This window comes from Prionailurus bengalensis, chromosome A1 (assembly GCF_016509475.1).
Source record: "Prionailurus bengalensis isolate Pbe53 chromosome A1, Fcat_Pben_1.1_paternal_pri, whole genome shotgun sequence".
In the NCBI taxonomy this organism is placed as follows: Eukaryota; Metazoa; Chordata; class Mammalia; order Carnivora; family Felidae; genus Prionailurus; species Prionailurus bengalensis.
This window is the reverse complement of record NC_057343.1, coordinates 133,044,559-133,070,838: the sequence shown is the minus strand read 5'-3', so window position 1 is coordinate 133,070,838 and position 26,280 is coordinate 133,044,559. Positions and strand designations below refer to the sequence as shown.

General features: G+C 36.4%; 1 protein-coding gene across 3 annotated transcripts in view; it reads left to right on the top strand.

The window, feature by feature from the left end:
* The window catches only part of ADAMTS6 (ADAM metallopeptidase with thrombospondin type 1 motif 6), a 304,055-nt gene that overhangs the window by 209,993 nt on the left and 67,782 nt on the right, over positions 1-26,280 (top strand). For all 3 annotated transcript variants that reach the window (XR_006298916.1, XM_043591205.1, XM_043591214.1), the window contains 3 exons: positions 5-68; positions 17,966-18,068; positions 25,672-25,805. Coding sequence is in view for 2 of the 3 variants with exons in the window: in XM_043591205.1 (XP_043447140.1) it covers positions 5-68; positions 17,966-18,068; positions 25,672-25,805 (301 nt within the window). In the remaining variant the exon portion in view is untranslated. The remainder of the gene's footprint in view (positions 1-4; positions 69-17,965; positions 18,069-25,671; positions 25,806-26,280) is intronic.

The window sequence follows — 26,280 nt, the reverse complement described above, 5'->3', positions numbered from 1 at the left end:
TCAGACCTTCAGGAGGTGGAAAATATTGCCTTGGGGAAAGGAAACGGTATCGCTCCTGTAACACAGATGTAAGTAAAACCAAACTTTGCTATGAAAAATTAGCTTACATTTCCCCTAGAGCAGGGAAATTTTTAAAACTGGAAGCTATTTGATCATAAATCCATGTGTATGAAGGTCACATGAATTTTTTAAGTTGTTAATAGTGAATGGAACCAACCTCAGGTCCAGCAATTCCATCAACAGGGAACTAGGGAAAGCTCCAGCATGAAGGGCAAATACAATCTTCTCCAATAGGTACTAAGAGAGAGTCATAGGTCCCCCAAAATGTCTTGTTCCCCAACACTCACACCTTTGCTCCCACTATCTTTCCTGAGTCCACCAGGATTAATCTTATTATACCCTTGATCCTACTTTGTGTTTGCCACTGTAAGAAACCCCAGATTCCCACATCATTCCTCATGTCTTGCCCTCCAATTCCAAAAAGTTCTGCGTATCACATCTTCCGTTACCTATCTCTGCCCAACTTTTGAAACTTCTGTGCCCTTAGGAATTCAAGATCCATCCGCAGCAAAAGTCCTTACATTCCGATGTCTCTCAGTTTTCCTTCTCTTCACTTTGTTGTTCTAATGGAAACTGGCTGTCCTCTAAAGATACTTAGAATAAACTTTAACCTTTTAAAGTTGTTTTCATCCTTAAATCTTGAATGAGTGAAAGTGGATTGACTATGCTTTTATATTTCATTTCTCCTTTCGGATGATTCTCCCTCCCTCTTACCTGAAAGCCACACCTTTTAATTTCACACCATCAGACTATTGCACACTATTCCTCACTGTCATGCTCTCCAACTCTATACCTATCTTAATTCTTGGTTATTTCAAAATATGTGGATATTTTTCCAATATCATCTCTTCTGGAATTTTCCATAAACATACAAACACGCTGTTATTTCTCCTGTCTTAAAATTTTTTTTTTCAACGTTTATTTATTTTGGGGACAGAGAGAGACAGAGCTTGAACGGGGGGGGGGGGGGGGGGGGGGGGGGGCAGAGAGAGAGGGAGACACAGAATCGGAAACAGGCTCCAGGCTCCGAGCCATCAGCCCAGAGCCTGACGCGGGGCTCGAACTCCCGGACCGCGAGATCGTGACCTGGCTGAAGTCGGACGCTTAACCGACTGCGCCACCCAGGCGCCCCTTATTTCTCCTGTCTTAAAAGAACAAAAACAAAATATCTTCCGGTTCTTTTCCCATGTTTTTCTTCCTTTTGAAACAAAATTCCTTAAAAGAACTATGTACTTCCATATCCCATTCCTCTTCTAATTTTTTCCTAAAATTTTTCTTGTCAGATTTTTGCCTCCATCATTTTACTAAAAATGCTCTTGTCTGGAGTGCCTGGGTGGCTCATTCAGTTAAGTGTCCAACTTTGGCTCAGGTCATGATCTCACAGCTTGTGAGTTCGAACCCCACATCAGGCTCTGTGCTGACAGCTCAGAGTCTGGAGCCTGCTTCATATTCTGTGTCTCCTCTCTCTGCCCCTCCCCCACTGGCACTCTCCCTTTCTCTCTCTCAAAAATAAATAAAACATTTTTTAAAATGCTCTTTTCAAGTCGCAGATGACTTACATGTTGCTAAATCCAATAGTCAGTCCTCAGTGTTCATCTTACTTGATAGTCACTAGGCTTCCATAACACTACAACTTTTTGGTTGTCCTTTTCTTTTCCTACTTGTTTTTTCTCATTCTCCTTCGCTGGTTCTTACTCTTCTCTGACCTCTTAGGGTATCCAGAATCTAGTCATTGGCCGGTTTTTGTACACTACTAATATTTACCTTGGTGATCTCATCCAGTTTCATTATTTTTGACAGCATTCATATGCCATTTGACCCTCAAATTTCTATTTTTAGCCCAGACTTCTTTTATGGATTCCAGACTCCTATCTTACCATTGATTAAACTTTTAATAGACATATAATATTTACCATGCCCAAATGCTCTCTCTAAAACATTTCCACATACCTATACCTCCCCCATCTCAGATGTCAATTCCATCTGCCATTTTTTTCTTTCTTTTCTTTTCTTTCTTTTTTTTTTTTTTTTTTTTTTTTGAGTCATTCTTGATTCCATTCTCTCACAGCTCATACCCAATCCCTCAGGAAATCGCACTGGCTTTCCCTTCATGATATATCCTAGATCTGACTAGTTCTCACTGCCTCCACTGCTACCACTCTTTTTTGCACTGGATTTCTCTGAAGAGCTTTTTCAGTGGATTTGCCATTACTACTTTTGTTCCCTACAGTTCTCAATATATAAGAAACTGAGTGAGTGAGATTATATCCTTTACTCAAAACCTTTCAGGGGCTCCCCATTTTACTTAAATGCAAAGTCCTTACAAAGGCCTGCAAAGACTATACAATGTAGCCTTCCATTACTTTTCTAAACTAATCTCTTCCTCCTTCCTCCTCAATAGCTCTGCTCTAGCCACCTTCCTTGTACACACCAGGCATGCTCCCGCCTTTAGTACTTTTGCATTGCTTGTTTCCTTTATCTTATGGACTCTTCTCCCAAAATATCTACATAGATGACTCCCTTACCTCACTTTTATTCAACTGTCACCTTCTCAATGAGGCCTAGCCTGAATACCACATTTAAAACTGCAGCCTTCCCTGCTCCTTACAACCCTGGGATTCCTAATCTTCCTTACCCTGCTCTATTACCCCTCATACATACTTCCAAAAGTAGCTTATTGATCATATTTACTTCTATGTTAAATTTGCATCTTGAAGCAATTACTTGTACCTTCATTTACAATAACCATTTCAAGTTACCAGCATTATTTATTCATTCACTCAACAAGTCATTGAGTGCCCTCTGTATATCAGACTGTTCTAGACTGAGAATGATAATCTCTGCTCTCAAGGGTCTTATAATTTCCTGGCAAATCAGTTAATTGCAGAAAAATCACGTATCTACGATATGATAGAATAATTATGGAATGCTTTAAAAGCACATAGAACTGTCACTAGCCTAATTAAGGATTTAAGAGATTCTTCCCAGAGGAAGGTAAAGGTCTGAAGGGCAAATAGGAGCAGACCAGAAAAGAAGAAAGTGACCATGAGAGCATTCTAGGCAGAAGGAAAAGTAAGTGCAAGGCTTGGAGGTTAAAGAGGTTAAATGATCTTTATCTTGAGGCTATAAGACACCATGCAAAGACTTAGCCTCTGATTTATCCTCTGGATGAGAATAGATTGGAGAAGGTGAGACTACAACAGAGCCATGAACAAGTCAGAAAGAATTTGAGGGCACTGGTGGGAAATGCAGTGGAGTCTAAAGATGGCTAAGAGGAGAAAATTAAGGACCTAACTTAGAATCTATAAAAATCAAAGAACCAGTGTAGTAGGAAGAACAGGGGGAGGGAGATAGATGATGTGGGGATCAGAGACTGGAATGCATTTGAATTTCAGATATGACAAGTGAGACTGTTCTCAATGATGACAACTCTGCCAAGGGATTGCTTACCTAACCTTGGGCAGAGATGAAGGAATTCAAGGATCTTCAAAGCCAGGGAATTTGAGGAGTCTTCTATGCGGATGTTGAGGTCACTCACGATGATGTTAGAACTCGGGAGTGTAGTGTGAGACTGCGAAGCAGGTACCAGACTTTTTCATAAATGAAGGAAAATGGCCACGATGGATTAGTAACAATGATGAAGCCAGATAGTGATTTGGATGAATAGCATGAATTTCAGAAGAACAGAGGTTTTACACAAGGGTAGAAAAAAAGAATATCTACTGTCTATCAGACTGTGTTAGGCAGGAGTGAGAAAGCCAAACCCATGTCTCAATTCACTTATCTGTTTCTGTTACGTGATTGTAGGGGCAGGCACATGTTTTGGCTCTAATAAGATAGTTACTGTAATATGAATAATGTACGATAAGTAAGAGAAAAAGGAAAAAACTGTGCCAGACATATTAGGCTTGTTGCTGTTCACCCATAAACTTCCTTTTAAATGCTCAAATTGTGGGGCGCCTGGGTGGCTCAGTCGGTTAAGCATCTGGCTTTGGCTCAGGTCATGATCTCGCAGATCGTGGGTTCAAGCCCCGCATCGGGCTCTGTGCTGACAGCCCAGAGCCTGGAGCCCGCTTCAGATTCTGTGTCTCCCTCTCTCTCTCTGCCCCTCCCCCACTCATGCTCTGCCTCTCTTTCTCAAAAATAAATAAACATGAGATGCTCAAATTGTAGAACCTGCTACTGGTGGCTTGACGTTTCTATTATTAGCTTTGTCTTCTGTTTCAGCTTTCAGCAAATGATACAGTTAACATGACTATATCATGGAAATACAAATAATTTTTTTTCATAAATCTAAGACTCTACTAGTTCAGAATATGTGACAATTCAGTTACCACACTGAAATTTATTTTCATGCTATCTAAGTTATAAAAGCTATCTGAGCATAAGTTTTTAAGCTGGGGATTTTTAAAGCATAATCTAATATATGAAAATTTAAACTTTCAGAACACATAGCCAGCACTGTCCAAGAGAATTTTCTTTAGTGATGGAAATATTCTATATATGCATTGTGCAGCTTGGTAGCTACTCACCAATATAGCTATTGGGCATTTGAAATGTGGCTAGTGTAACTGAAAAACAGAACTTTTAAGTTGAATTAATTTATATTTGAAAAGCCATATGTTGCTCATGGCAACTGTACTAGGCAGCACTGAGCTACACAGTCTAGCTATGCAATAGAAAAATAACTGTCACAAAGAAGATTGTAAAAATTATATATAAAATTCTCAAAACAAATCAGTCTTAGATCATTTTGCAAACAAAGGTAGAATATTTCCATTTTTGGTAATGATAGAGTAAGTTATTCTGACAGAACTCTTTTTAAAAAATTATTGAATAAGACTTGTTTAAAACATCACTTTAAAATCCCCAAAGAGCTGACAAGATAGTGAGGGAAATTCCTGAAGGTCTTCTTTGAGAAGGGGGAATTCAAAATGTAAGTGGAGCATCGGAGCACCTAAAGTGCTTTTGCCCTGACAATATCCAGAGGAAGAGAAGAGATAAACTGCTCCTGTGTCTCTTTAGTACTTATAAGGAAAGTTTTTCCCAAAGCTCCTCCCGCCCTCCCTCTGATGGACTTCATGTTGTATTGGCCTGGAGGCCTCATGCCCACTTTTGAACCAGTCATGGCCAAAAACAGTGGGATTACCATAATTAGTTTAGACTAATCCAGATTTGCCCCGAACATGAGGTTAAGGTCACCTTTCCTGAGAGGTAGATTCCTGACCAAAAATTAGAATTCTGTTAGCAATAAAGTAGAGAGTGTAGATCCTGGGTACACCACACATGTCTGCCTCAGTGCTCTTTTAGTTTCCATCTCTACTAGTGAAGTAGCAGCAACAGAAGTGGTAGTGGTAGTGGTAGTAGCTGCTGATAACATTTATTGAGCACTTACTCTGTACCAGACCCATTAATCACCACATTTTCTTCCCATTCTGAGAATTCTTCTCCTTTTCCTAGGCAGGGAGTTGGCTTGCTGAGATATTTTGAATTTATTCTTTCAACATAAATCTAGAAAAAATATGCTGACTTAAAGTTTTGAGGGGCACCTGGCTGGCTCAGTTAGTAGACATATGATTGGATTTCGGGGTTGTAAGTTTCAGTCCCACATGGGGAATAGAAATCACTTAAAAGTAGTCTTTGAAGGGCACCTGGGTGTCTCAGTAAGTTGAGCATGCAACTTCAGCTCAGGTTATGACCTCATGGTTTGTAAATTCAAGCCCTGTATCCGGCTCGCTGCTGTCAGCACGCACGGAGCCCACTTCGGATCCTCTGTCCCCCTCTCTCCCTGCCCCTCCCCCACATGCACTATCTCAAAAATAAACATTTAGAAATAAGTTAATAAATAAAGTCTTTGAAAAAAATAAAATAAAAAATGAAGTTTTGGTATACTCTGTTCTGTTACAACTTTGCCTCTGCAATACAAATTAGCTCATAAGTGATTGAGTCATTTTGTGGCATAGTTTTTGCCACTAAGTGATACAACAGCTAAAGTCAAAGTACATTGATACAGCAGAATGGTACAGGCAATTTATACTGTGTATGATGACCATTCATCCCACATTCTTCTTTTTGCTCAGTTTGGCCACATGCTCTGTCATGGAACTCCTTATTATGTGTTTCTGCCTGGTCTTTGTACATTGGCCTCTTCCCTTTATAACTTAGCATCCTCAACCCTTTCACATTAACTTATTTCACTTTTTTTTTTCTTTTTAGAAGATAAAGTCCTATGTTTACTTCAGGATTCCTTTGTTGGGAATTTGCCATGCATTTTTTAAACTGTGCTAGTATTTTATTAGAATCTTTATTGTTTTTGTTAGTTTTCTGTCTTTGACTTATCTGCTTCTAACACTATTTTTCTCATATACCTATTGTTTTTAGTATGCAAATTTGCAGAAAGAGGATTTTTCAAGAATTTATGTGTTATGTTAGAGCAGAAATTTCTATATTTTAAAAAACTGTTCTAAAAGTTTCTATTATATAGACTATAAGAGAATTTCATGATAAATCCTAAAGAGTGAATTGATTGTAGTTAATACTGAGTTACGTAAGCAAGACCTCAGTATGTTCCAGTAAGCATAGAATGGGTGTTACTATGGGGGTATTATAGAGCTATTGTGTTTGTATCCTTTATGTTAACCTTGGTACTTTTCTCTAAATATACAATGGTTTTAATGTTCTTTTTTTCCCCCCTCTCTAATGTGGGTGTCTGTTATATGCGAGCTACCCTATTTTAAGGAATTCCAGAGTATACTTGTCTTTATCAGGTCAGCCTCCTACCTTAGTACATATTTAACATAATTGAATACTGGGCACATCAATTTAGTGACATTGTAAGCAATATGAGAGAAATCTTTACAATTAGTTAAAATTAATCTGACAGTCAAGAACTAGGAAACAATTCAGAAGCATTTTGGCTTGCCGTTTGTGATCCAAGAGCTCACTTGAGATTTAAATAAGGTACAAAGGATAAATTGAAATGATCCTGGAAGAATTTTCAAATCGTTGCCCAAAATGAGATCATATCAGGAGTCAAATGGTAGCAACACCTATTTATGAATCTTTGAAGCTTGCTCTCTGTTGTTTAATTTATGCCCTTTTAAGATCTTACAACCTGTTCCTCATAGCCTATCAGTCTCGCATGTCTTACAACAGTCTTGACCTTCTCATTTCTGTGATTGGCCAGCTAGTACTATAGATTACCACTTAGTTCTTGTGTTTTTACATATCATAATTATTTATCATTATTAGTCATACCTCTGATTAGAGTTGCATTAGCTTCATTAAAATCATAAGTGAAAAATAAAGTAAATTAGAAAACGCAAGGAAAAGGAAAATAATATTAGGCTGGGATTAGTACCTTAAATATGTACCATAATTCTTTCTATTTATTAATATGGGCCACACATTTTGCTCTGAGTTTCCTAGTGACCTGAATAAAGAGGCTAACACTATCAGTTCTAAGATTCATAATGTCTGGTAGCCATGATGAAAGGAGATACATCACAAAGGAACACTTTACTATTTTAAAGTTTTGATACTCCTACAAGGATCTCTACATTAGTGAATCAGATTGAAATATGCAAGGCTGACAGTCCTCTTTTTTGCTTAGGTTAGAGGAAAAATTAAGACCAAGAACCTCTTTAGGCCAAGCAGTCTTAAAAAGTGGCTAGCATGAAAACAAGATAGCTGTAACTTCTCCCCAGTGCTGATTTAATTCCCACCACAGGCATTTGAAGGATAGAGGACTGGTAGAAAGACAAGAGCTCTCCAGTGGAAAAGGAATAATGTTTCCATTATTTCCTGTCCCATTTACCCCAGTTGCAAAGAAAAAGATCCCCAGAGATAGAAAAGGCAATTTATAAAAAAAATCTCAATCTTTACAAATTTAAAAATAGGTCAGAAAATTGTATCCAGCTATAAAATTGGCCTGACCAGTTTCAATGGCAACCTAATCAGCTTAGAGACCAAAGGTACTGACACTTTAGACTCTAAGGCTGATTATCTGCATCAAGATGTGTTAGACGGGCATCTACATGATCATCTGTCACCCTCAGAAGCCTTCAGAAGTAGCTAGACAAACATGCTTTCTTTGACATCCATATAAGGCCTCAAGGACAGAATAGTACATGAAGACAATAGCTATAGCAGGAACAAATTAAAATGGTTTTCCTCTTGAAAGTACTGAGAAACCAATTTTTATTAAAGACATAGTAGAATTGGATGAAATTGGGTCTCACCATTGTACTAGGAACTGCAGTAGAATATTTGAGATCATAAACTAATCTAAATAGAAAATAGACATGGCCCCTGTGAGACTTGGGTTTGAAGAACAGAATTTTAAGGAGGTCATAATGCCATAAAAAAGGACTTTTCTACATTTCCAAAAAAGAATTTCCTGGTGTTGCTTAGCTGTTCTCCAAAACCAAAAAAAAAAAAAAAAAAAAAAGTGCTTGTTCTTCCTGTTCTATTTTATTTGTGATTTGTGTGTCTGCTTGATAATGTATGTAACTGGCGGGGGGGGGGGGGGTGGTGGGGAGCGGTGGGGGCAACCTGATGAAGTGGAGCCTGGCTGTGCAGACAGTGAAAGAATTCACCCAAGGCAGAACAAAGGAAATAGTTTACTGAATACACCCCAAGGGAGGTGTGGGCAGGACAGCAAAGCAAATACTGTCTGCCACTAGGCAGTGCTGGGGGGCTCTAGTTCAAGGGGGAAGGTGAGGAGGTATGGAACGTGCACGATTTTCAGTTTTTTCTTTTTTGGTACCTGTGTCTGGGTGTAAGCAATCCCTAGGTCAGCTAGGGCTTATGGGTATTTTGAGGTAGTCGCCCATTGGGCTGTTTGTATTCAGCCAGGGGGTTGGGGAGCACTGTGGGCCCTTCTACTTTACACGGGTTTCTGCTGTTCAGGTTGGTTGCCTAAAAGTGGCCTGTACAACTGGAGTAAAACCTCTGGTGAAAAACCTAAGCTTCACGCAGGCTGGGATGGAAAGTCATATTTGTCTTTCATCTTAAACATTGCATTTCCTATATCTTATACATCAAAACTATACAAAATTATGGTGTCAAAAGGGTGGTCTGTTGTCTGTTAAAAAAATGTAAGCATAGTATGTAGTAGCTGGGTATTTTCTCAGCTTTTCTAGAGGGGCATGGTACCATGCAATTTTTTTCTTCTTCAATACATTGCTTATAGTCATTAAACGTGATATTGCTTTGGTTGTGGAAAATATAGCCTATATTTAAACGTAGAATTGTGGTGGGGAAAGTATGGATTGTGGATTCAAATTAACTTAAGCTTGATTGCTCACTGTAACACTTGTTGCTATTTGGTTGAAATACCTAAGCTTCAGGGAATTCTTATAGAAATAGAGCATAATTATACCAAACTTACAGGGTTGTTTGAGAATTAAAAGAAGTAACACATGTAAAACATCCAGTGCTACTTTCTAATACTTAACCTGTATTCAATACAGTGTAGCTATTAATTATAGACATTTTTGTTTCGAAGTAGATTACAAAAATTATGAAGTACTTGCAAATATAATTAAATCTTCAAATCACTTTTATAAAGAGGAAGAATAAGTGTTGTGGTTTTTTTTTGTTTTGTTTTTTTTTTTTTAAGTATTTTGAAATTAGGGGCACTCAGGTGGCTCAGTCGGTCAAGTATCCAAATTTTGATTTGGGCTCAGGTCATGATCCCAGGGTCCTGGGATAGAGTTGGGCTCTGTGCTGAGTGTGGAGCCTGCTTAAGATTCTCTCTCTCTCTCTCTCTCTCTCTCTCTCTCTCTCTCTCTTTCCCCTCTCTTTCTCTCTGTCTCCCTCAGCCCCTCTCCACCCCATCTCTAAAACAATTTTTTTTTTTTTTTTTTTTTTTTTAATGAGGGACTAAAGCTGAGCAGTAGTCTAGTACCAAGGAAGGGATTCAGTGAGGCATAGAATGTCTAAGTATTGATCCAGTGCTCTCATAACAAACAGACGGAGCCCTTGGGGGGTGGTTGGGCAAGGTAAGCTTCTCTGAAAGAGTTTGGTCACCTTTGACATTGTCTTACTTCCAGTCTAACCTTACCCTGCAGCAGAACCAGATAGCTGAGAACATTCTGAACCTACAGACCTTGCCCCCAGGGAGAGGTGTGGGGTAAGTGATAACAAGGTACAGAGTGGATCCATTAACAGTGTTATAAACATGTCCCAAGTTATAATTAGAAAACAGAGATGTATCAAACACTGCATTTTTTATAAATGTTTTATATAATATTTATTATATTATATACATGGCAAAAGAATAACAGGAGCTATGTCATTACTCTTTAGGTTAGTATGAACTTGTGCATCGTGTTTGGAAAAATAAGAACTAGCTTTTAGACACAGAATAGAGCTTGCTTGTTTATTGTGTTTCTAAAAGGGATGTTTTAAAAATTACGAAGTAAATGTTTGTTTCCTAATGATGTGATTGGATGTAAGGGTTCAGGTGCGGACAGATAAGAAAGAATTCTTGAGATGTTTTTGGTGCAAAAAAGGTGGTTTTTAGTAAAGCACGGGGACAGGACCAGTGAGCAGAAAGAGCTGCTCTGGGAATGTGAGGAGCTATTAATTACATACTTTTAAGTTGGGAGGGGTAGAGACAAAGGAGGTCTCCAAAAGGATTTTCATAAGTTAAAAGAAGACTTAGGGGATCCCGGAGCCCTAGCTATTGTTAAGCTAAGGTTGTTTTTTCCTCTAGCCAGGCATTAACATTCAGACGGTTGGGAGTTCCTGCAGAAATATCAGACTCTGCCTGTCTCAAGTATTTGTCAATGGGCTGCAAGTTAAGGAAATTTAATTTTATCTACATTTCTTTTGCCTTTGCTCTCTGCATCACTAACATTTTAATAGGCTTAAGGGAAAAGGTTACGCTATGTTCAAATAGCATTTTAATTAAATTCAGGCTATACAGAAAAAGCTTTAAGTTTGAAAACTTGTATAGAAGATCATGGTATCAAACATGATTCTAGTTTGTCTGGACATTATAGGTTTATCGGGCTTTTGTTTCTTTTTGCTTAAAAGTAAATACACAGTGAAACTACAAAAAAATCAGAAATCTTTGTGGGAGAAAATATAAGAAGGTTGAATCAAAGCTAGTTGAGATGATTCACTGTGTGCATTGGACACTACATTTAACTTTAGTGAGATAATCATACAGTACTTGATAACCAGGAAATCAGGAATCTTGTTTGCAACCTTTAAGAGTGGGTGTAGAAGCAAGGACTTTGTCAGCCTATGTGACACTGTGTGCTTTAGAAAGGGATGCCTGTTTGGGTGAACAGATAGAAATGTGTTCTTTCTTCACAGTCCCATTGTCAAATACACGACTTGCTAAGTAGAGCAAGGGGCTGGAATCTAAATTGCATGTATTCTCCTGTAACTAATATAGAGTATATAAGAGTATATTGGTATAAATAATAGAGTACTGGTATAGAGTATATTGGTATTGAGGGTATAGAACATATGAGAGTGTATTACTATCCTGGAAAGGGAGTAGAGAATTAAACTTGGGGAGTGTTGAAGTATGGTCTGGTGTGATAGCGAAGAAGCAAAAGTGCATTTAGTGTGGAAGCAAGAAAGGAAAAAGCAGCAGAAGGTGAGAAGGGCAATAGAGAAAAGAAATAGAAGAATAAAATGCCAATTTTGCTCACGTTGCAATTTTACCTGAGGCTGTAAGAATCCTTGTATCCTGCCAGCCTACTTAACTTCTTTAGGAAGAGGAAAAGAATGGGAAAGGGGTAAAAGAATTTTCATGCTGGGTTTTCTTCTCACACTATATTACCCATAAGATATAACACAGTATTTGCGGATTTTTCTCATTTGCAAGACATTTTGGGATGTATTTCTCTTGAAGTTAAATGGCATTTTGAGTGTATTTTGCAAATGAAAGAGAGAAGGCACAAAGGGCTTCTGGGACTTGCCAAGGTCACCCTATTCTTTGGGACAAAACTGGGATTAGAACCTCAGTAATAGAACTGCCACTATGAAGTTTGTGAGAGGAAGCTGAGATTTCTTTCTATAGCAACTTTTATGGCCCCGTGAATTATTTTTTTTTTAGATTTATGTACCAATAAAAAGTATTAAGTTTAGTCAAAAAAAAGATGCTTTTAAACAACCAGTATAATTGGAAGCATAAGATAGTCTGTAGAACGTGCTAACACATTCTAACGTTACATATCTCTGTAGAAAGAAAAGTGCTGATAAAGATGATAATATTAATTTTTTTTTTTATTTCTTTGAAAATACTAAGATCAAAAATGCTGAGACCTGCAGCTTTGCCCTCTGGATTTATGTGGGGTCCTGCTGGTTGCTTTTTAGAAGGAGAGGATGCCTGATTAGTGTTAGCAACAGGAGGCTGAAAACCTGTCAGGCTTTACATAAAAAATTGGTTGCTTATGCCCACTGTTTTCTGTTAGAGTTTTTGCATGGTGTCAGCATTTATTACCTTTAAGTAATGTAAAAAGCATTACTTCTTAAACGCTTTACTCAAACGCTTTATTAAAAAAAACACTTTATTCAAAAAAAAAAAAAACAACCAAAAGAATCTACTGTATGTAATTTTTCCTTAAGAAATTACTCTTTTCCTTGATCACTCTGATTCTTTGGAACAAGAATATACAACTCCTACTGAGCTAATTTCTAATCAACACAAATCCAGATCATTCACTGAAGGAAGCGTTGAAATCAGGAAAACAGAACACTAGCTGATATAGTCTAGAAGCAGAAAGGCATGGAATAAAGTCTACTACAGTTTCCTTAAGCCCTTCTGTCCTCGCTGCTATTCTATGAACATCCTTAGTACAGTCTTGCTTTAGGGTCTTTTCATTTACTGTTTATTTTCACTCATGTGTATGTAGGTGACTCCCTCAGTTTCCTTTAACTCTCTGCTCAAGGGCCACCTTGTAAGAGAGAATTTCTCCGACAATACTATTTTAAAACAACTTCCCTCCTACCTCACTATCAGTCCCTTCACCCTGCTTTATTTTTCTTCTTTCTCACCTCCAACTAGAGTGAGCTCCATGAAAGCAGGGACCTAATCTACTTTGTCTATTGCTTTATCTCTAGAGCTTACATCATGTGTGACACATATTAAGCAAATAAATGTATTTGCTGATTAGAAGAAAGACATTTAAGGCCAGTTCTTGGTGGCTGGTTTTAGGAGGACTAGTGATAAGGTTATGATGTGCCCATAGGAAAGCCATCAAGGTCTAGATTCCTTTCAGTTAGGGGTAAGATTGTTCTGTGCAGATCTAGAAGAAAGGAGCAAGAGCCCTAGGTTATAGGAGGACAGATTTGGGCTAAAAGTAAGAAAGAACCTGATAGTAATTGCAGCTCCTGAAAAGTTTTTTATTTTTCTGTTAGATGCTTATATAGATTGTATGACCAGTTTGGGGAATAATTATAGAGGAGATTTAAGCAGGTTAAGCAACATAGTTTATATTCTAACATTTCTCAAAAGTATATGATTCTGTATTGACTCAAAAATAATCACTGAGTTTGGTTATTCTTCAAAGTGCTACTGGACATATGTATCTATTATGTTAACACCTAAATCAAGGGGTTGAAAAATCACACCCTCTGGGCCAAAGTTGGCCTGTCCCCTCTTTTTGTAAATAAAATTTTTTTTAACGTTTATTTTTGAGACAGAGAGAGACACAGCATGAATGGGGGAGGGGCAGAGAGAGAGGGAAACACAGAATCGGAAGCAGGCTCCAGGCTCTGAGCCATCAGCCCAGAGCCCGACGCGGGGCTCGAACTCGCACACCGCGAGATCGTGACCTGAGCCGAAGTCGGACGCTTAACCGACTGAGCCACCCAGGCGCCCCGTAAATAAAATTTTATTGGAACACAGCCCTGACTGTTCGTTTATATATTGTCCATGGCTTCTTTCACACTATAATGGCACAGTTGAGTAGCTGCAGCAGACACCGAATGACACTCAAGAGTCTAAAATATTTAGTATGTGGCCCTTTACCAAAAAAAAAAAGTTGGCTAATCTCTGCACTTAACCAACAAATTGCAAAAAATAATACATAGAAACCATCTCTGTTCAGTCTCCCAGATACCTTGTCAATAGCATCATCGTTGCTATTTTTTATTGTTTTATCAATAAAGATCCAACCATAATAATATAACCACTCTGAATATTTAAATAGAGGGAATTTAATAGAGGGAATTTAATGAAAAGAATTGATGGAAGAGACAGGAAGATGCCACCCATCCTCCCAGGGAGACCAAGGAAGGAAGTAGTTTTATCAGAGTCCAGAGGCTGGGATTATACATTAGAAGGTGGAACAGAAACTGGATGGGGTTGGAGGGTACGGGTGGTGAGGGCGGTAAGTGTGGTGCTGTTACCTGAAGTTGGAGTCACAAAAATATTCTGCTTTTGCCTACAATGCTGCCTGAGGTGGAGAGAGAGAGACATTCTGGCTTCTGCCGTAGTGCCTTCCATTGTCTGAACCATTGTTGGAAATCAGCAGACACAGAAGCCTGAGAAGTGGAGTTTTCAGAGTTTGTTCCCCTGAGATACAGAACAGTGTAGAAGAAGGTGAGGAATGCATCTAAGAACACCCAGAGCCAAGACCAGAACAGCCGCTCATAGTTATTCAGTGCTACAGTATCTGTATGCCAGGTACAGAGCTAAACAGTTTTTATGAATCCTCATCTAGGAGGTAAATACTAGTATTATCCCCAGTTTATAGATGAGACTTGCAAAATTAAGTACATTGCAGGTACATTGCTAAATACACCAAGTTAGAATTCATTCCAGGTTAATCATACTCCAAAAGTTTGCTTTTAGTTCTCTTATAAATGAGCAAAAAGTAGTTTGGAGAAGAAAAGAAACTTGCTAGCTGAAATGATGGTTACTCCTGTTAAACCTTGAAACTATTATTAAGCAGCCTTTGTGTACCCAGTGTACTGGGTAAAAGGGATTATTAATTGTAACTACCTAAGAGCGTTGAGATAGTTTGAATAGGTAACACAGCTAGAGACCTCTGAATAGTGTGCCACAGAATGGGTACCTGCTAAATGCTCAGTAAATGCTAAGTAGCTGTTGTCATTGTTAATATTTTTTATTATCGTGACTCTAGGAGTGGTTATCACAGGAAAAGAGTGTAAATTAGAAAGCTTATGAAATATTATCCAAATGCTTTATTAAACCCTTCTGTTGGACTTTTTACTTTGCCTGTATTTAGGAGATTCCTTACAACATAGTCAAGAATGGGGTGGTTTTCTTTTGTTTGTTTTTCTGTGAATGGCCCTCATGATGCCTTAGTTTGTTAATTCAGAACTTTTTCATGTGGTTTTCTATGAAATGTCGTCTCCTCTTATGATTTCATAAGTTCCTTTCACCTAGGATGGCCTTTCTCCAACTGTTCCCAACATATGACCTTCGCCTTCCTGTGCCCATGTCTTTACTTGGTATCATTCTTAATAGTTCCCTCCGCCTAGAAATTTTTTCTCTCTCAGCCAGCTCAATTCCTATAATACTTTATAATATTATGAAGGATAATTATTGGGGCATCTGAGTGGCTCAGTCGACTGAGTGTCCAACTCATGATTTTGGCTCAGGTCATGATCCCAGGGTCGTGGGATTGAACCCTGCATTAGGCTCCACACTGAGCCACTCCCTCTGCCCTTCTCCCTCGCTCATTTGCACTCTCTAAAATAATAAAAAATAAAGTGCATAACATTTTTTTTAACAAAGGGTAATTATTTTTAATACTTTTATTATAATTATAATATACTTGAGATTTTCCTCCTCCACAAATATTTCCCTAATTAATCGCATGACACATGGATCTTTTACTTTTATTACAGCACCTATAGGTCACCTGTACCGTGCTGTTGTATATTCACTGCCTGAGACAGTGCTATGTATCTGGTAGAATTTTTTTTAAGGTTATTCATTTATTTTAAGAGAGAGGGAGAGAGTGCCCGCAAGGAGGCAGGCAGGGTCAGAGAGAGAGGGAGAGACAGAATCCCAAGCAAACTCTGTGCTGTCAGCATAGAGCCCAACATGGGGCTCAAACTCACAAACCGTGAGATCAGAACCTGAGCCAAAATCTAGCTGGTTGCTTAACTAACTAAGCCACTCAAATGCCCGGGTAGCATTTGTATCTGGTTTCTCCAACTAGATTAAAAGCCATGCTTGAATGAATGTTTAGGTGGTTGGTGCTTTACAAATACTTAAGTATTATATGAAAACTTGTAGTTGGAGTTCAAAGTATTTGTATTATATATATATAAAAAAAATCAATGATGTTTGCTTAAAAATCAGTCTTGCTGCATGGCAAAGCCACTGACAACTTTAGTCCTTGTGTCAGATTCCCTGAAAGTAGATAGAATGGGTTTTCTTTGATCCAAACATAAGTACACCATGAAACAAAACACCCTGGAAGTGATGCAGTAGGTAACCTATAGTAAACAATTATTTGCCATTTTTTAAAAGGCAAATAAGAAGGGTGATTGATAAGCACAATCATTAGGTTTGATATTGCAGTGTCATATTTTATTTATTTATTTTAAATGTTTATTTTTTTAAATTTATTTTGAGTGAGAGAGAGAGAGAGAGCACACAAGCATGGGAGGGGCAGCGAGAGAGAATCTCAAGCAGGCTCGTGGAGAGCCTGACGCAGGCTTTGATCCCATGAACCGTGTCATCATGACTTGAGCCAAAATGAAGAGTTGGATGCTTAACTGACTGAGCCATACAGGCGCCCCTGGCCTATCATTTTTATACATTCTTCAAGGGACCATTTACAACATACTGACCTCAGAAAACCTTATAAATGTAGAGATCCAAGGGAGGGTAGTAAAAATCTCAGAATGACCTCTGAGAGTTTAATCTACTCATCATTTATTCACAGTTAAGAATTTTATCTACTGACCTGTTTTGTTCTTCCATATGTGAGTGGGTTATTTTCTCCATATTTCAAAAGCAGTAACAGTTTTTTAGGTGCCACAACTGCAGAACTCTAAAAGATAAGTCAAGTTAGGTCAGATTGCTCAAACACTGTGAGATGTTGTACTTTTAATTCTTTGTGAACTTAGAGATTGAATTTAGGGTGCCCTGTGGTATTTGGAATCTAGACCTAACTATATTGGCAAGGTTTTCCTTTTTAAAAAATTCAGGTAGAAGAAGCATTCCAAATGTTTAAAAACAAATAACCCTCTCTTCACCCTCTCAACATCCTTCTCTCTCCCTACCCAACATATGCACATGTTTTGAATCAATTTAGTATTTTACTTTCTGTGATGTTCAGAGATTAAATGTAAATCTTAATAAGTCCAAATTCCTTGAATTTGAAGGTGTTTAGACTTGAGGCATAGCATTTGCCCAGTTCATTCCACATCTTAAAATATGGTTTTTGTCAAGGCTAGACAGTAAACAGCTATAGTAGTGGGGATCCAAACCACAATTAATAGTACTGAATGTTGTCTTACAAACCTGCCTCTTGATTCCTTAAAATAAAGAGCTGGGAGTAGCTGTGGCAAATGGACCTCAAATAATGTTACCAACAGAGATTTTGTGTTTTAGTTTCTTCACATAGTTTTTGTGCGTGTGTATAAGGAGCTACCTGATGGATTGATTGTAAAGTAGACTATGACATGTATCTGAGTGTCAAGTTATACGGAAACTGTCTTAACGCTTAATTTTGTTTAAATTACTTCAGTTATTTCTTCTGTGGCTAAGATTACAATTCAGAATCTCCAGTCTGAATATTGGTTGTAAAACGGTAAAACAAAGACCAGAATTATAGCCATAGCATCAGGCAGTGAACTAATGTGATGAGTTAGGCAATTTTAATTGTAGGGACATTGTCCCTTAGTTTCGGTATTTTTCAACAATCATACCATTTATGATTTTATTTTATTTTAGCCATGTCCTTTGGGGGCCCGAGATTTTCGAGAGAAACAATGTGCAGACTTTGACAATATGCCTTTCCGTGGAAAGTATTATAACTGGAAACCCTATACTGGAGGTAATGTATAATCTGGCAGAGCATTCATCATGCTTGAGAGCTTTGCAAATATGAAAGAATATATAACTACATACAAACACACACATACATTCATACACATACTAGTAAAAATTAGTGTTTCCAAATCAAAGCAGGAAAATGCTTACAGTACTATAAAGTTTCCTGTAATAAAGTTTATATGTTAGTAAAAATGATCAGAAATCGTTTTTTAAAACCTAATTCTATTTAACAGGGTTTTTAGAAACCTAATTCTATTCTATTTTATTCAAGTCCTGGAAAGGATATAAATCCAAATAATGTTTTTGAGTTCTTGAGACCTCCTTGGGATATATGGACATTACATTATAATCATTTATAATCATTGCATATTTAGAATTATCACCCTAAAAACAGATTATAACAATATAAACCAACTCAAAAGTGGCCAGGAAAATCTGTATTCTTTCTTGGCCAAAGGCCAAGGATCTTCCCCTAGATTATTGTTACTCTTTTTTTAGTGTTGGGAAACATTTTTACCCTTTAATTTGGCATGTATCAAACACAAATTATTTAGTAAACACAAGAAGTTTTCTTGTACTCTCAAAATATAAATTAAATTTTGTTAGAATTTTCTCTTGGAAGAATTGAATACCCTTTTAAAAAACTTCAATGTTTGTTTTTTATTCTAACATCTTACTTTGAAAATTTTCCAGTGGAGCAGTATTAGAAGAATTTTACAGTGACATCTTTCTACCCAAGATTCTACCATTCACATTTTAATATACTTCCTTTATTACATGTCTAGTCATCTCTCTATCCATTAATCTATTTTATTTTTCAGATGAATTTCAAAGTAAGTTGTAGTCATTAATATACTTTCCTCTAAGTACTTCAACACGTATAGCATTAACCACAGTTCAATATTTTCTTTTTTTTGAGAGAGAGAAGATTATGTACAATGAAATGCACAAATCTTTTTTTTTTTTTTACATTTATTTTTTAGGTAGAGAGAGTGAGACAGAGTGTGAGCAAGGGAGGGGCAGAGAAGAGGGAGACACAGAATCTGTGGTAGGCTCCAGGCTCTGAGCTGTCAGCACACAGCCCAACACAGGGCCCCAACTCATGAACTACGAGATCATGACCTGAGCTGAAGTCAGATATTTAACTGGCTGAGTCACCCAGGCACCCCTTAAATGAACAAATCTTAACTGTACTCTCCCTGAGTTTTGACAATTGCATGCACCTATAAAACCCTATTGACATATAGAACATTACCATACCCCCAAGATTCTCATAGTCCTCATAGTCCTTCCCAGTCAATAGCTGCCTCTACCTATTTCCTCCAAGAGGCAAACCACAGTTCTGATATTTCTGAATCTATTACCATAGATTAGTTTTGTCAGTTCCAGAACTTCATATACGTGAAATCATGTCATATTTACTCTTTTGGGCAAGATTTCCTTAAGCCAAATGTTTTTGAGACCCATCCATGTTATTGCATGTATGAATAGTTTATTCCTTTTTATTGCTGAGCAGCATTGTATTGTAATAAACAGTTTGTTTTCCCTTTCTGCTATTGATGGCCACCTGAGTTGTTTCTAGTTTTCAGCTGTTCTGAATAAGCTGCTGTGAACATTTGTGTACAAGTCTTTTGTGAGCATATGTTTTCATTTCTCTTGGGTGAATACTTAGGAGTGGAATTGCTGGGCAATAGGGTAGGTGTGAGTTTAGTTTTAAAAGTAATTGCCAGATGTTTTTCCAAAATAATGTACCATATTATACTCCCACCAATAGGTATGTTTGTTCCACATCCTTGCCAACATTTGGTATTTTCAATCTTCTGGCGGGTAGAAAATAATGTCTCTATGCAGTTTTAATTTGCACTTTCTGACCAATGATTATGTTACACACATTTTTTTGTGGACATTTTTATGTGCTTGTTGACCATTTATAAGTCTTTTGCAAAGTGTCTGTTCAAATCCTTTGCTTGTTTTTTAATTGTTTTTTTAATGTTTTTATTCTTGAGTGGTAGTCATTTATCAGATGAATTTTATAAGTATTTTCTCCCGTCTTTGGACCTTCCTGTTACTTTTTTTTAATGGTTTTTTTTTGGTTTTTTTTTTTTGTTTGTTTTTTTGAGAGAGAGGGTGAGAAAGAGAGAGAGCTAACAGGGGAGTGGCAGAGAGAGAGGGGGACAGAGGATCTGAAGTGGGTTCCGTGCTGACAACGGAGAACCCAATGTGGGGCCTGAACTCACGAACCGTGAAATCATGACCTGAGCCCAAGTCAGTTGCTTAACCGACTGAGCCATCCAGGTGCCCCTCTCCTATTATTTTTTAATGGTGTTTTGGATAAGTATAAGATTTTAATTTTGATGAATGCTAATTTTTCAATTTTGTTTCCTTTTATGGTTATTGTGTTCAGTGTCCTATCTTAGAAATCTTTGCCTTTCTCAACTCAGGAAGACATTTTCTTATGTTTTCTTCTAAAAGCCACATGGTTTTGGGGGCGCCTGGGTGGCTCAGTCGGTTGGGCTTCCGACTTCGGCTCGGGTCATGATCTCACACTCTGTGAGTTCGAGCCCCGCGTCGGGCTCTGTGCTGTCAGCTCAGATCCTGGAGACTGCTTTGGATTCTGTGTCTCCCTCTCTCTCTGCCCGTCCCCTGCTCATGCTCTTTCTCAAAAATAAATAAAAACATTAAAAAAAAACAAATAAATAAAATAAAATAAAAAAATAAAAGCCACATGGTTTTGGTCTTTACATTTAGATATACAGTCTAAAAATAATTTGAGTGTATGGTGTGTATTTGTAGTATGGAGTCTATTTTGTTTCTCTGATCTATTTGTCAACAATAGAAATGCACGACAAAATGTGCACAAGGCACAAAGAAATGAAATGGCAGCAATACTATGCTAGTACCACACTGACCTAATTATTATAACTGCATAGTCTTGGACCAGGTAGTGTAAGGTCCTCCAACTTTGATCTTTTTTTCAAGAGTTCTTTGGATATTCTGAATGCTTTGCATTTCTATATAAATTTTAGAATTATTATTCATTTTTATAGAAAAACATGCTAGGCTTATGATTGCTATCATGTTGAATCTATAGATCAATTGAGGGAGAACTGATAAGTTAACAATATTATTTTGACACATTGAGTATTGACTTTAACAGTGAATTTATCAAAATGGTGTGTATATATATATATATCCATTTATTTTTATGTTTTCTTTAATTTCTCTCCGTTATGTTTTATAGCTTTAAGTGTTAGTTAAGAAGTGTTGCACTTCTTTTGTTAAACCTATTCCTGAGTAACTTATTGTTTTTGAACCTATTGTAAATAAAAGTTTAAAACATTTTTAATTATTTTCTCTAGTATATAACATTAAATAGATTTTTATATATTAACTTTTTATTCTGTGACCTTTCTAAATTCCCTTCGTAGTTCTAAGAGTTGTCTTGTAATTGTTTAGGATTTTCTTCATAAATAGTCATGTTATCTGGAAGTAGTGACTGTCTATAGTAATCTTTATACCTTTTAATTCATGTTCTTGCCTTAATTCACTGGATTGGCCCTTTAGTACAACTGGTACATGTATGATTATATGTGTTTTTCTTTATTCCGTTAATATATGAATTGCTTGATAGATTTTATGTCAAACCAACGTTTTATCCCAGGATAAACCCTATGTGGTATTGATTTATTATCTTTTTATATGTTATCAGATATAATTTCTGATATTTTATTAAGGATGTTTGCATCTATGTTTATAAGGAATATTGATTTGTAAATTTTTTTTTCTATCATGTCTTTGACAGGTTTGGGTATTAGAGCTACTCTGGTTTCCAGAACTAGAATCCCTATTTATTTTGAAAGAGTTTGTAGGATTGATATTATTTCTTCCTTAGAATATATTTCACTGGTAGGGGCGCCTGGGTGGCGCAGTCGGTTAAGCGTCCGACTTCAGCCAGGTCACGATCTCGCGGTCCGGGAGTTCGAGCCCCGCGTCAGGCTCTGGGCTGATGGCTCAGAGCCTGGAGCCTGTTTCCGATTCTGTGTCTCCCTCTCTCTCTGCCCCTCCCCCGTTCACGCTCTGTCTCTCTCTGTCTCAAAATAAATAAACGTTAAAAAAAAATTTTTTTTTTAAAAAGAATATATTTCACTGGTAAAACCACTCAGGCTTGGTATTTTCTTTGTGAAAAAAAAATTTACTACAAATTCAACTCCTTTAGTAGATAAATGGCTATTTAGATTTTTAAAAATTCTTATGTCTTAAAGGAATTTGTTACTTGCATATCCCATTTCTTGATAGAAAACTGATCATAACATTCTCTTACTATCCTGCTTAATATCTGTGGGCTCAGTAGTGATAAATGCTATTTCATTTCTGATACTGATAATATGTGTTTTCTCTCTTTTCTTTGTTCAATCTTGCTTGAGGTTTATCAATTTCTTTAATCTTTTCAAAGAATCAACTTTTGGCTTTAGTACTTTATTACTTTTTTTTATTAATTTTTGTTCTTCTATTTATTATTTTTAAATTTTGGGTTCATTTTGCTTTTCTGCATTCCCAAAACCTGATTTAAAAAAATTTTTTTTAATGTTTATTTCTGAGAGAGAGAGAAACAGACAGAGCGTGAGCGGGGGAGGGGCAGAGAGAAAGGGAGACACAGAATCTGAAACAGGCTCCAGGCTCTGAGCTGTCATCAGGGCTTGAACTCATAAGCTTTGAGATCATGACCTGAGCTGGAGTCGGATGCTTAACCGACTGAGCCACCCAGGTGCCCCCCGCAAAACCTGATTTTTAAAAAAATTTCCTTTAGTCCAGAATCTTTTCTTATTTACATTGTGATTTCTTGTTTGACCCATGAGTTATTTGAAGTATGTTATTTTTATTTCCGAATATTTGATATTTTCTAGATTTTTTTGGTTATTAATTTATAATAGAATTCTATGATCAGAGAATACTCTGTATGATTTAAATATTTAAAATTAATTGAGATTTGTTTTATAGTACAGCTTATTGTTCATGTTGGTAATGTTTATCTATACTTGAAAAGGATTATTTTCTTCAGTTGTTGGATACACTGTTCCACAGATATCCATCACATCAAGCTGGTTGATAGTGCTGTTTAAATCTTTTAAATTTGTTCTGACTTCCTCTTTCAGTTACTGAGAGAAGTGTGTTAAAAATCTCCAACTGTTAAAAATATGACTTTGCTTCTTTTTCTGTAAGTTTTTCTTCATGTAATTCAAATTGCTTTTATTAGGTGCATATACAATTGGGATTCTTTCATCTTACTGTAGTAGGGAAAGAAGTGTCTGAAATAATTAACAGATTTAATAATTAGCATCTAGATAATGTAAGCTTAGTAAATTAACCCTAAATTCATAATAAGCTTTCACTGAAGGTAACTGGTAATGATGTGACCTTCCATTTGGAGAATCATCTTAAATCCTTTCTCGAAATAAATGCAGTATATCTTCTGAAAACTCACTGTAGCTTAGGAAGCTAAACACATCTTCAGTAATAAAAAAGGAAGAAATGTATTCTTATTATCATCATCACATAGTGTAATGGTCTAAGGAATACATCTTTGGCATTTATATGTCCTACATATCAAATACTAACTTACATAATTAAATAACATTAAAATTGAGAGAACTCATGTTCTCTTTTTCAAGACAGATACACAAAAAGCTGCCTTAAATTCCAAAGCATTATAATAAAAAATGGGAAAAGAACTATATTGGGTAGTAATGAAAAAAATCGCAGTAAAATTCATTAAAATTTAGAGTAATTTTATTAATGAGAATCTTACAAAAATAAACACCTTGATTATCAGCTCAGGAAGAAATTATTTTATTTATTACTTGTTATTTTTGTGCTCAGTACAGCAAAGGTATCATTACCCTAAGTCTAGTAATAACATTGCAATTATATAGAAGTTCTATAGCTTGTAGACATCAAAAATGGAAATAAACACAGAGTTAGGCCAGAGGTTGTCAACTGGCAGTTCAGGAACCAGATTTTACTTATAAACATGTTTTAACCTCCACAGTATTTTTGAAAACTTTGAATGAATTACTAAGAAAAGTTTTTATTTTAAAAATCTAGGTTTTCAGATTCTCATGAAAAAAATAGAATTTCTGACAATATTGGGCTATCTTCTTGCATTATACAACAATCAACTTTAACAATGATCTCCTTTAATGAAATGTTCTCTCATTTACCATTGTCTCTACCACTCAGTTGTCTTGTCTCTTTTATTTCACATACTTTCACCCTGCAAAAACCTGGTTTCTACTTTCACTAAGACTAAGCATGTCATTTTTTCTTTCTGCCTTATTTTCTTTGCTAGAAGTAGTCTTCTTTATTTCAAAGAGAAATCTTATCAGCATAATTAGAATGAAGCCAAGTGTTTTAAATGAAGGTTCAACAAAAGTGTTTTTAAATCATAATTTCAATCAATAGATACATATTTTTATGTAGCTTTCTCGTGCAGTATTTTGAATAAAATAAATTCATATATATTGCTACTTTTCCAATATACTATGGGATTATAATATTACTCTGCTTATTTTTTAAATTACTATTATTTATGCCCATTTTTCACATCAACCTTAAAAATACAAATTTCAAAAAAAAAAATACAAATTTCAGTGACAAAATGAAAATGATGACATTATTATATGCATTTATTCACAAAATTAAATTGGGTATTGTTTTATTTGTTCACATTTAATGCTCCATGTAATATCTTTGATTTAGTAATAAGAATTATTCAAATCTAATGCTATAATTAACTTTACCTTTGATTTGCTTATCTCATAAAAATTTATCTCTATGCTAAAGCCACATTCGTTGAATATGGTATGTTTAAACCAGGTACAAATTCAGAGGTGTTTTTGTTTTTGTTTTTGTTTTCGTTTTTGTTTTTGTTTTACAAGTACCATATCCCTGCTTCAAGTAGCAGGGTTTTGTATCAGCTGCAGTTAACAAGGGACATATGTTGTAGAAATTTCCATTTGTTACATGAAGTTATTGTGTCAAGCCTCCTCAAACTTTATTTTCTTAGTTTTTCTTTTAATGTTTATTTGTTTATTTTGAGAGAGTGAGCAGAGAAGGGGCAGAGAGAGGGAGAGAGAGAATCCTAAGCAAGTTCCACACTGTGAGCATAAAGACTGAAGTGGCACTCAGTCTCACAAAATTTGAGATTATGACCTGAGCCGAAAGCAAGAGTTGGATGCTTAACCAACTGAGCCACCCAGGCCCCCGTGTTTTCTTAGTTTTAAAAAAATCTTCCATTTCATCCATTTTTTTCAACATTTTAGGTACCTTCACTATGATCCCTTTTGACCTAAAATATATTGTTAAATATATATTGGAAATACGTGAACATTTTAAATTTTGAAACTGTTCAATGGATCCTCTGTCAAGTTTCACAAGCAATGAAAATAAGTGTGAAATTTTAGCAAAGAAGGAAAGAAACCTACACATCTGGGTATATAGTGACAGCATTATGTCTGTATAAACTGTAAATTTACTGTGGTTAATATGGAATCACCGTTTCTTACAAGAACCACTCCATTTATTTCTCTTCTGCTGTATTTGTCCAGGTGGGGTAAAACCTTGCGCATTAAACTGCCTGGCTGAAGGTTACAACTTCTACACTGAACGTGCCCCTGCGGTGATTGATGGGACTCAGTGCAATGCGGACTCACTGGATATCTGTATCAATGGGGAATGCAAGGTTGCTCCAAATACGAATTTCACTCCTTTTTGTTGGGTCTTTTGAGACTTTTGTCTTCTTTTCTCAGATATTAGCTCTTAATTAAAACTATGCTCAGTTTTAATAAAAGAGAGCTATATTTTAGAGAAAATCAGATTCCAATTAGGTTGACAGTACATATAGATAAAGGTAGAATAGCCTATTCGCATTCAAACATCACGTAAATGTGATTTATTTTGATGTTCTAGTTACATGTATAGTGATTGCTAAAGTTCGGAATATATTTTGGACTTTAGTTTCTATTATTTTGCTGTTTACAAACAGACTGCAAAGATGATAGGAAGAGAGGGAACAAGGATGCAGCTCTTACTCATATGGCTACCATATGTTTTCACTGGAAGATTGTTTGATACATTTCATAGTGTATTTTTTTCTCAAAGTGTGAAGTAGCTGTGTTCCTCCTACTTTGCCTCTTTTTGAAGCATTTTGAAACACA